The 12,416-nt window shown below is 42.5% G+C and overlaps 1 protein-coding gene across 5 annotated transcripts in view; it reads right to left on the bottom strand.

Moving 5' to 3' along the window:
• Positions 1–12,416, bottom strand: part of PLCH1 (phospholipase C eta 1) — a gene marked incomplete at both ends in the record, with an annotated part of 163,199 nt that overhangs the window by 125,327 nt on the left and 25,456 nt on the right. Inside the window, one exon of one of the 5 annotated variants that reach the window (XM_084231685.1) lies at positions 4,575–4,617. The exons of the other annotated variants lie outside the window; for them this stretch is intronic. Within the exon in view, the coding sequence (XP_084087811.1) occupies positions 4,575–4,617 (43 nt within the window). Of the gene's footprint in view, positions 1–4,574; positions 4,618–12,416 lie in introns of those variants that run through there. 5 annotated transcript variants of the gene reach the window in all.

Genomic DNA, 12,416 nt, shown 5'->3' on the forward strand with positions numbered 1-12,416 from the left:
CGAGGCAGGAGAGGTCTGCTGCGCCATGTGGGCATCTCCCTGGCTGGCCAGGAATCGAACCTGTGCTACAGAGGCTGCAGACGGCTTCACAGCTCTGCACTCAACCTGCTATGCCACCAGGGAGGCCCAGGAGCATCTTATCTTCATTTAAAAGACAAACAAGCCATTTTCAAAGCTAGATACCAAGAAATGGTCACTGACATTACTCTATGTCTCATTTCAATAGATTAGGTAAGTGACGTGACAACTTTCAAACTAACATCCTACGAGCTAAAAGATTGGCATTGGCGTGCAGTTTGCGGCAACATGGATGGAGCTGGAAGGGACTATGTTAAGCAAAACAAGTCAGGAGGAAAAGATGGATGGTTTCACTTATATGCAGAACAGAGAACCCAAACAAAGTGTCAGGGAATAAAAAGACAAAACTTGCAAGCTGAACATAGACCAGAGGCACACAGAAGGGGAGGGGGAGAAAGGGATCAAAACAGGGGAGGGAAGAGCACAAGGGACTGTGGTTATGGTGCCGTGGTACTGGGAGAATTTCAGGGACCACACCAGAGGGGAGAAATCAAATACTGCCCCAAAATTAACAATATGTAAGAAAAATAAAGCATTCTTTTAAAATAAAATTTGAAGGCCCTCCCTGGTGGTGCAAGGGATTAAGATGCAACCTATGAAGCAATCCATAGCCGCTGCAGCATGAGTTCAATCCCTGGCCAGAGAGCAAACCACATGGTGCAGCAGACTCACCCGCTGCTCCCCTCAGCAGTGTGTTTCAGTCAATGTACCTTTTCTGTTCCCCACTCTGTCTCTAGTGAATCCTCTCACCTCGCACACCCCTGGCCTGTACCCCAGTTCTTGCATGCATAAATAAATAAATCTTTAAAAAAATAAAATAAAATAAAATTTGAGTTGGGATTTTCTGAGCTTCTTGTGGAAATAATTTTCTGTTCTCCATAAAAGAATAATAGAGATACTTGTGATTAGGCATAAATCTGTCTATGGACAAGCAGTCACTAACTTCGTAGGAATAGAAATGTTAAATTTCTTATCAGGCAATTACCTACTTGTAACTAATTTATCTCCATTACAAGACAGTAACTGATGAGAAAAGGAACAAGCAGAGGAAGAAGCCCTGAGAATCCTCAGCTAGCACTGATTATGGACAAAGAACACCAATGAGAAATTTGATCGTTCGGTGTTTTCTCATGACAGATCATCTAAGCTGAGAAACATGAGCTGAGACCACTGTATTCTCATCTACTCACTGCAATAGTTTTCTAATCTCCCTTGCTTCAGCCTCATCCTCCCACTGGTCTAAGTCATTGTCAGAGAAATCATTCTAAAATTCACATCGAGGGGCTCCCTGGTGGTGCAGGCAGTTGAGCGCAGCGCTGTGAAGCTGTCCTCTGCAGTGCCGGTTCAATCCCCGCCAGCTGAGGAGCTACCCACATGGCACAGCAGACCTCTCCTGTCTCGCCCGCTGCTCCCCTCAGCAACATATTTTGGTCGGTCTGCCTCTTCTGTTCCCCACACTCTATCTCTGGTGAATCCTCTCACCCTCCCACACATCTGGCCTGTACCCTGGTTCTTGTATAAATCTTTTTTAAAAAATAAATAAAATTCACATCTAATTAATTTCTCCTAACCTTAAAACCTTTTAAGATATTTGGTGGACGGGGAAGCATGGGGGCAGGGGAAAGTTGGAAGACGGGGGGGAGGGGCGGAGTCCATATTTCTTAACCTGGATTAGGCGGGCTTTATTGGAACATATGACTCTTGCACCTACTTCTTCCTCTTCAATCTTTGCTTATCTATCCAATATATTCCTTCTCATCCCGCAAGGCTCAGTTCAAATGTTACCTCCAGAAATCCTTTGCAGATTTCTCCACACTCAAGGTACCTTGAATATAGTGGTGCCAAAATTACAGTATTATATGCAAGTTTTTGCACTAAACCATGAGTTATTAGAAGAGCAATTAATGTTTATTCATCTTCATATCCGTAACTAGCACCCTTTACATAAAGCATTCAATATGTATTTGTACCAGCTATTAGCAGTTAAGGATTTCACAATAAACTCTCAATATTCCTCCCAAAAAATGGCCTTATCCTAAGAATTCAAATGACATAACATGAGAGAAATCACAAGTGTCTAAACGCCTGGCACAGTCCTAAAAGCAAAAACTTGTGTGATGGGAAAAGACTAGGCCCAGCCATCATGATCTGGGAATCAGAAGGCTAGATTGCAGCCACAGGTCTGCTCCCAGTCTTGGAGAAAACTCTGCAGTCAATGTTTTTTCTCCTTAAAAAACAGTGAGGTGGCCATGGCTTTTTCCTCCTTTAGAAATCTAGGACTCTCCTACACAGACATCAGGCCTCCCATAAGGCATTCACAGAGAACACGCACACTGCAGGATACAGGTTATCCTAAGCCAAGAGGGAAATTAGTGGCAGATGGTACCAAGGCTATAGGTCAACGTGCTTCCTATTGATATTTGTACCCCACAAAACAAATACAATTTCTTTTCAATTCAAGTAGATGAAATGTGCAGGGCCCTTATATCTATGACTTAATACCATTTTACATTTCTGTGGTCCTTTTTCACCTTCCAAGTGCTTTCAGTGACATTAAACCAGTAATTCTTATAACAATCTTGTGAAGTAAGCAAAAAAATAGCATTATCTCTTGTTACTAAAAAGGATGTTGGGGTTCAGACATAACAAGATTATAAAAACACTTGCCTTACATGCCTGAAGCTTGCTCTGACTTCTGTTTTTATGTTGTGATTCAAGTGCCTTACTATTCAGTGTTGATGTAAGAATCACTGAAATTCCTTCTAACTTGGAGGTTTAGTACACTGCATTAAATTATGAGGCAAAAGATAATTAAAAGTAATAAGTATATGCATATTTTTAAAAGTGGGAGCAAATAAGTTTTACAACTAAAATACAGTTTTAAGACAAAGCTTACACCATTAAAACTCAGGTTTCTTCTTGCTCTTCCCAGCTCTGAATGAGGACTTTTCAACTTTGTATTCCTGACAAACGAAACCACTTCCACTAATGTGACTATTTAACAACCCAACTCAGGTTGCATGAGAATTCAGAATCTATAATTTAAGATGTTCTACTTTAAAATTGATCTGGAATTCAGAAGAAAGATTTCTTTGAAAGTTGTTTGCTCCCCACTCAGACAAGTTTAATACCAAGAGGAATATTCAGCAAAATAAATCATTAAAATATATTGAAAATCTATTACGTAAACTGTGAAATATCTGCTCATTACAAAAATCTCTAGTTTGATCATCTATAGTGGAGACAACACGAACGACACTTTACATTAGTGAAATTTAAAAGCTTCTCTGACTACCAAAATTCATTCAGATTTCCATGTTCATGAATTAAAGCTTCATCTTTTATTATTAAAGATAACTTGATGTGGCAAAAGTCATTTTCATCAGTACTTCCAAAATGTGTCAGGTAAGACAAACTTGAATGTATGCTATGTAATTCAGTTTACACCCACATTCAGCACACAGAAGTTTCCAAACACAATAAAGACAAAACTCTAAATGGAAAATCCTTCCAACAAGCTGCCTTATTGAGTAAACCAAGCCCTACCATGCTTCTGTATAAAAGGTTCTTCCAAGACTTAGAAAACTCAGTTCTACTGAGGAATGCTCAACCATGGTCTCGTTTATATTTTGAATAAAAAAACAGGCGTCAGTTCTAGACTGTGAGCCTGGCACATTCAAGTTGACAGCAAAGACAAGCAACAACCTTAAGACAGGCTCTCAGACAGACACTGACGTGATGAAGTTATATGCAAGTACACGTACACCAGCAGTCTGAAATGACAAATTTCAGGTGGAAGGTAAATCTAGAAGATGTTTCTTGACATGTCATTTATTTTGTCTGACCAGGCAGGAACATTTCTTATGATTCAGAAACAATCTCCATATATTTTAAATATTTGATCTCCATACTCATACTTTAAAATGTTTCTCTTCTACTGCTGGGGCTGACAGGCTCCAAGAACATGATACATGGACCCTGCCTCCATTTTATCTATGCCCATTCATATTGTAAAGCTAATTATTGTCATCATTCATGACTCTCCTTAATTAATATGAATTGGGACTTATTCTGTCCTGACTATTGTAACAAGTTAAAATATAGCTTCATGCATCTTAATTTGAACTAAGACTTGACACCATTTAAATTAAAACCCACTGTTTATAACTGTCAAGAGAAAATTTTAAACATGTCTATATCCTTGCCTAATAAGAACACAAATAGTTTTGTCACTGACCACTTTATTATAAGGATGCACTTCTATCAGCATGCAAATCCAACCATTATGAAAGTATACATTTGCAAGACAAAAAAAAAAACCACTTGTCTCATCACAGACTGCTATCTTTTCATCTCATACAGAAATAATTATCTCAACTATGTCATCCAGAGTTCAAAGACATCTTTAACTTAACTACACATGAAATGAAATAAATACAGATCATCTTTTTACTAAGATTATTACATTACCTTAAAATTAGTAGTATGACTCTTACCTTTTTCTGGACTCAAGTTTTTATACACTTCAAGGTCTGCCATTAAATTTAATATTGCCACACATTATTGGCAAGAGCAGTAAAATTTCTCTTTAGAGGCAAAGCCTTTTCCTGATACACATCTCCAAAAAAGGAAGGGGTGGGGGAAAGGCAAGGAATCCTTAGCAGCCCCAAGAACTTGACTCACTGCTGCCCTTCATTACATGAGGTCTTCACAGTTCAGGCTTGACAATGCAGAAGAAATAAATCCATGAGCTATAATTACAGAACTTTGTCCCAAAGTGAAAAGCACAGGCAGATAAGAGCACTGGAAGCATCTGCTCAGGGCTGCCGCTATTGTGGGAATGCAGGCGCTGTGGCTACTTTGGGTATGAGACATGCATGCTCAGTGCAGCGCTCGGAGCCTTCCAGGCATTATGCACATTTAATGTCTGGGAAGTGTCGGTCTTTAACCATCAGAGAACCTTCCTCACCTACAGAGGCCACAGAGCAACACTGATTGCCAGGATAGTGACGCAGACTGAATGCAGAAAATGAACATGCACACACACGCAGAGTCACACACATGCTGCTGGTAGCAAGCGTCCTCTCATTGGAGGCAAAAACAATCCTTTCTAAATGAAGCTGCACGTAGCCCTGCAGCCTACCCACTACTTTTGTGCCATTCAGGTTAAGTGCAGTTTTATTGAAAGTGTTGCAGCTTTTCCTCGATTTTTGTCTTTATCTAACACACAAATACAGCATTGATCACAGAAAAGACTGAAATGTTTCCAACTTGAACAAAAGGGATTATAGCCTCCAATCCTTAAGCAGTAAGAGCTACTTCTCAGGTAAAAGTCACATCCCAGTGGCAAGGAAAGTAGCATGAATGAGACTGGGAAAAAGTCCAGTTTTTAGTGAATGAACCAGCCCATTAATAAGAGCACGATTTTCCCTGAAGGAAATGTTAGCATTATGTGTGTGTTTTAATCAACTTCTTTATAGAGACAGGGAAACAGACAGGCAAATATGCCACAAGCAATTTACTGTAGTCTAGAGTTGTAACTAGATCGCTCCTTCATGATATTAACTCCCCGACTCCCAGAATTCTTTCTAGCATCAACTCCTATTCCCTTTTCTCCCCCCATTCTGTATACCCTCATATATAAACCCCCTTATTCCATTTCCATTAGGACCACCTGGTCCAAATTGCTGACCCACCTCTCCCCCATTCCTATCCACTGTTTCCAACTGCAATGGCCCTCGCCCAATTCACAAGTTCCACTATTAATTCTTGAATACTACTGAAAAATCTGAATTTCAAGGTGGATGTGATAATCAGACTACCTATCATGCAAGATTGTATTAACATTCACAAATACAGAAAATAGCAGTTAGGAGTTTAGAAACCCATGTGTCTGGGTTCAAATTCTTTGATTCTTCACCAACCAGCTGTGTGATCTTGAGTATGTTATTTAAATTCTCTCTGCTCCTTGGTGTCCTTATTACCCACTTCAGTGTTATTGCAAGAATACATCCAAAGTACTTAGAATCACAATTGTTTTATATTATTATACTGTTGGTCTTGAAAACGCTTTACATTGACCCAGAAAGGCAGAGGATTTCTATGCTTAACTGAAACCAAGCAGTATTTTGAACACACAGTAGCACCCCAAAATTTGAGATGTCTCAAAAATACCGACTCCTGTTCATCTTATACAAAAAGACATCACTATTTCCTAACACAAAAGAGGTGCCACATAATGGATTTCTAGAATCTTTGACTTCTGAGAACCAAGGCTACCTGAAAAGCAAAAGGCATCATTAGGCTGATTTTCCATTCAACCTACAAAAGAGAGCAAAGTGCTCCTACAGAAGGCTTGGAAAACATCCCTTTTCCTTCCAAAATTCCCCCTCTGCAACTTATGATGCCAACACAGGGGAGGGTTGTCACAGGGAAGGGTAGTCAAACCACCAAGAAACACTCAAGGCTTTTTGAGAGCTATCCATTATTAAATGTCCAATTCTTCAGCAGCAGCAAAGAACTTTCTATGCAGCACACCCAGGAAGAAGGAGACTTGCTAAGGTGGGCAGGCAGGGACTGGACACACAACACCTGGTGGTCCTTGATTACTTCCCAGTATCCTCTAAGAAAAAGGTCCTTAGAGCATCAAATCTAGGCCAAGAGGCTTTGGGAGACAGTGGTCCTTCCTCTGAGGCTCACCTCAATAACCACACAACTTTAACATCCTTTACTTATCCGAAGCCCTCATTTGAAATGGTTGTGCTCTTTCTGGATTAGTTCTAGCACAGTACTTGGCATATATAATAGGTATCTTCATCGTTCTCAGTTTCCTCCATTTTTAATCATTAGAATTAACATGGACTTATCTTTCACTACATTTACAGTGAGTAAAATGGCCTTTAAGCCTCAGTTGATAGGATTTTTCCTCTTCTTTCACATCTGACTTCAATTTCTGATTTCTTAAAGAGAAACCCCAAGGTGACAGGTCAAAATATGAGTTTCAGTATCAGATGGAGCCAAGCCCAAGTCTCCACTTTCCCCTTCACTTGCTGTGTGATCTCAGGAATTAATCAAGGTAACAAGATATGACAGGACCCCACTCAAAGTTGAATTTCAGATAATTTTCAAATAATATTTTTGTGCAAGTATGTTTGTGCAAATTTCCTGTGCATTTGTAAAATCTGACAAATCAGTTGAGGAGGCCTCTCTAAAACCAGAATAACCTCATCTGGGGGCTGCAGTTCCCACCCCACAGGTCTTTCTAAAAAGCAAAGGAGGGCCTCCCTAGAGGCACAAGGAATTAAGTAACAGCACTATGAAGCAATCCACAGCCACTGCAGCACGAGTTTGATCCCTGGCCAGGGAGGTCACCCACATGGCACAGCAGACCTCTCCTGTCTCACCCGCTGCTCCCCTCAGCAGTATATTTTAATGGATCTGCCTGTTCTATTCCCCAATGTCTCTAGTGAATCCTCTCACACCGCTCACCTCTGGCCTGAACCCCAGTTTTTGTATGCACAAATAAATCTTTTAAAAAAATAAAATAAAAAATAAAAAGCAAAGGAGCTAGTATACGCCAAGGGCCACCTGCCACTGCCTGGCAAACAGTACTCAATCACTAGAAGTTAAATGAATGGCCACTCCAATCATCAGTTTGAAATAAATTAACTCAGGGCCTCCCTTGGTGGGGCAGCGGCTTAGCGCTGGGTTGCGAGGCTGCCTGCAGCCTCTGCAGCGCCAGTTCGATCCTCGGCCACCCGCAAGGGTCTCACAAAAAAAAAAAAAAAAGAAAGAAAGAAAGAAAGAAATTAACTCAGTCAAATCTCACACTATGTAAGTTCTACAACAAAATCACCCCACAACTCAGTCTCACCCGTCATATTACTCTGAACAGAGACCCAACTCAGGACAAGGGCACAGTACATATCTACTCCCAGACTCTTAAGTGCAACTGAAAGCCTACTGACACAAACACAGGAACCGAGTCATTTCATGAGTCCATTACTATAAAAGCTACCACTTGCCAAACACCACTACACAATCATGTCCTTCTCTAAGCTTAATGGAAATTCCCCAAGTAAAACAGAGCTCTAGCAGAGGCTTTCGCATCAGAAAGACAGTGCCTAATAGAGGACAGGAATAGGGTAAATGATTTTCAGGTTTTTCTGCCCTATGCCATTAGGATTGCCCTGTCAGACAGAGGCAACTACATTTTGTTACATTGTTATAAATTATGTTGTTTACTTCTGTGGGCCATGACTGTAGTATTGAGATAGTCACCAAGAGAAGCAGAGGTAGGAGAGAGAAGGGGAGAAACAAGGTCAAGTTGCCCAGAGTGAAGAGTTGCTGGAGGCCCGGAGGCCTTCTGGCCTCCTGGCACCCCAGCATCCCTGCCAGCCATGTACTTGGTTGCTGTACTACATGTAAAAGTTCAATAAAAGCCTGAGAAAGCCACCAAGGGCTCCAGGACTCTCCTTGACCCATGTGGTATGCTCAAATCATGGGAAATTTGCTTAGTGGCCTTCCTGCCGCTGCAACAGGTCATTGTCTGAGGGTTCTCACCTGCTAGCACAATTGCAAGACCCAAAGGCTCAGGGAACAACAATAATGGGGTTTATTTAACAAACAGGGGAAACAACGCATTACCAAGGCCACAAGTGGCCAGCTACCTCACCCCACAAAGTGTCCACACAGTGTCCAGAAGTCCTAAACAAAAGGCCGTTCATCCAAGATGGTGCCATGCCACCAACAAGGGCCTGCAGCATGTGGCAGCCAGCAAGGAGCAGGCCAGGACCCAACTCATTGCAGCTGGGGGTGCCCACAGGTGGGGCTGCTGAGATGACACTGCAGCAGCCTCAGCAATAGTCTGAAGGTCAGTATGGATAGCACCAGAAACTGTACCAAACAGCAACAGAGGCAGCAGCACTGGGAGGTGGCGCTGGACAATCAGAAGTGGTTAACAGCTCTCAGAGGTGACTCGTACACAGAGTGCTGGTCACTCATCAACAGTGCTGGGTAGCACTGGCCAGTGGTGCTAGTCACCACAGGTCACCAGGAGGCAGTATAAGATATTCCAGCGTCATAGCTCTTTGTGAGTTGTTGGTCCTCACCAACAACAAACAGCTCTTTGAGACACCAGGCCCAGGACCTTTGGTGCTCCTCTAGGGTGATGTCAGAGGTAGGGCTGGAGGGCAGCAGCCCCTAGCCTCTCCAAAGTTTTTCAGCTTCTCATCTTCCTTTGAGATCAGGAGCTAAGTCTTCTTACCTCAAAGGTCAGGAGCAATGCTCTAGTGCCAGCAAGCACAGGGCGGCTTCACTATGGATTCAGGTAGATAGATAAAGAGTCCTGGAGCCCTCAGTGGATTTTACAGGCTTTAGTGCTCTCCCAGGAACCAGGTACACAGGCACACCAGGCAGGAAGGCTGGCATGCAAGGAGACAAGCACAGGCCAGGCAGGAGTTGAGGGGGTGCTGGAAGGTTTAGCAGGCAACCGAGCCTCCCAGCCTCCCCACGAATCTCACGCTCTTTCTCTCTGGCTTTCTCAACCTTTGTCTCGTGGTCTCACCCCTTCTGTAGTGATGCCGATCGACCCTTCTCACTGCTGCTGCAGCTTTTAGCCTCACCTCTAGGTTCAGGTGTGCATGTTTATGCATGCCCACACCCATGTTCCACGTGCCCACACTCCCAAGTGCCTTCTGCATTAGCACCATCAAGGCTACTGGTGATAGCCACAGACACCAGTGGCGAAAAATGTCTGATTAATCAATTTACCCTGCAAATGCCCGTCAAAGAGTGAGAATCCCAAGCTGGCCACGTCCCTGCCTTCTTTCCTCTTCCAGGATTCCTCCACCTCCCCGCCCACACCAGTCCAAATGGACCATTTTCAGTCCTATGGCTGATTCGCCAATTTCCCCAACAGCTCATAGCTTGCACCTAATCGGTGCATTCTACAATGCAGGCACCCGATCCACTGGCCTCTCTATTGCCTGCAGCTGAAGGCAGCCACAGCACTGGAGCTGGCCTGCAGGACCCATACTCCCCGCTGCAGCCCTGAACCAGGCGACATAGTAGGGGAACCACTGCAACCGACCTTTACTGCTGGCCTCGGCCTGTAGCCTGAGCCCCAGTGGGGCCCCTCGTGGCAGGCAGTAAAATGCTGGTCATCCACTGCCATCTGCACTGCCCACAAGCAGCTTCTGGGGCTGATGCCCATCTTACCCCACAGCCAGAAGACAAGGTTCAAGTTTCACAAAGAGACATTAGGATGCATGTTTTAAAAGAACAGATTCAAGTTAGAGAAGATGTAAAACATGATCTGGGTGCTAGAGCCAAGATTCAAACCCAAGCCAGCTCCATGTCTGAGTCCTTCTTACTGAGTCCCACCTCGGGTCACAGGACCCATCCACAAAAATCTAGGCCTAACTTGTGAATTTCTCGGGTTTCCCAGTTAGGGATGCTTCCCACACAATGTCAGAGCGCCTCTGGCACAGAAACACAGAGATGCTTAATGAGAAAAATTGTCTGTAAAACCATAATCTCAAATTATCCATTTAATTGTGACATCATCTTCACAAGTAGAACAAAAGCAATTGGAGAGTCAGTTTTTTCGTGGTGAAAAAGCTGATGCCCAGTCACACCTTCCACAGCCCCTGACCGCCACCCTTTATTCAAAACACCTGCGTAACTAGATGAAGCATGGATTTCACAGGAATTTTCACACAATGCTGATAAACTGCAAACCGAAAGCACAAATTATGACAGTAAAAAGTCATCAGGCCAGATGGGTAAAATAGGCAGCAACCCTGTCCACCTGTGTCTATGCAGGCATCTCTTAACAAATCTGTCCCTTTCAGGGAAGCTCTTTCTGCCCACTTGTGTCTGTGCAAACATTCTTTCTTTCTTTCTTTCTTTTTTTTTTTTTTTTTTTTTTGTGGGACCCTCGCAGCGGCTGAGGAATGAACCCAGGCTGCAGAGGCTGCGGAAAACCTCTCAGCCCAGCGCTCTACCACTGCGACACCAGGGGAGGCCCAAACATTCTTTCCTTTTTTATAGTAAACCTGCCCTTTTGATTAAAAAAAAAAAAAAAAGGGTGAAATGGCTATGCTTATTTTAGTCCATAATCATTACTGCTACAAAGTTATAAAATAATCATCAGAAATATGCCCAAAAGTATCTGTCCAAAAGATATAGCCTCAGGACCTCCCTGGTGATGCAAGGAGCACTCTCAAGCTATCCACAGCCACCACAGCACGAGTTTGATTCCCCGGCAGGATGCTAACCCACATGGTGCAGCAGACCTCTTCTGTCTCACTCACTGCTTCCCTCAGCAGTGTATTTCAGTAGATCTGCCTGTTCTGCTTCCCACTCTGTCTCTGTTTAATCCTCTCACCCCACCCCACCCCTGCATCTCTGGCCTGCACCCCAGATCTTGTATGCATAAATAAATCTTTTAAATATATATATCCTTACTATTATTTATGTCAATGAATAACTGCCAAGAAGCTAAATGTCTATCAACAGGTAAGTATTAAATAAAATATACATTCATAATTCAGAATACTATTTAACTATGAACAATGTTTTAGATATTACAATTATTGGAGAGAGTTTCACATATACTTTTGGAAAAAATGATACAAACTAGTTTTATAGTATGATTTGAATTATGTAAAATATGTTTTAGGAACAGAATAAAGGCCTAGGAAATATATATGAAAAAGATTAACAATGAAATCTCTGGGTGTTATCTTCCTCTGAAATTTAACTACAGGTTATTTTCTCTCCAACTATATCACAACAATGGAGAACTTTCTTCAAGATTATGAACACTTAGGAATCACTTCCCCTATTTCAAATGCTACTCCTAGCACTGTACATACTTAATCCTTAAAAGGTCCCTAAGAGTGAATTAGGTATAAATCCTCTAGTTTCAAAAGTAGAAACTGAGGCAGAGAGAATTTAAGTCACCTCCCTGAGCTGACACAGCAAACGAGTCATAGACCTGGGCTTTGAGTCCCCACAGTCTAACTGGACAGCCGGTGACCTATACCAGATAAGACAGCGTGGAGATCTCAGTATGTCACTTATATCCTATTGTCTGTTCTCCCCTAAAAGTCATGTAAAATAATAAACAGTTAGTATAGTTTAATTCTTCACTGACCATTACTCAGCCAGTAAGAATCAGGCATTTTTTTTACGTGAAGGGATAGAGTTTATCCTCAGAGTGTCTGTCAATCATCTATGGGCTAGCACTGGAAATCTGTTCTCAGCGCATACTTATAGTGGACTCAAATCACTAGACTCAAGCTCCTGCCTAAGTAGCTTGCAAATTTGGGTTT

This window comes from Talpa europaea (genome assembly GCF_964194135.1).
Source record: "Talpa europaea genome assembly, chromosome: 4".
Classification (NCBI taxonomy): Eukaryota; Metazoa; Chordata; class Mammalia; order Eulipotyphla; family Talpidae; genus Talpa; species Talpa europaea.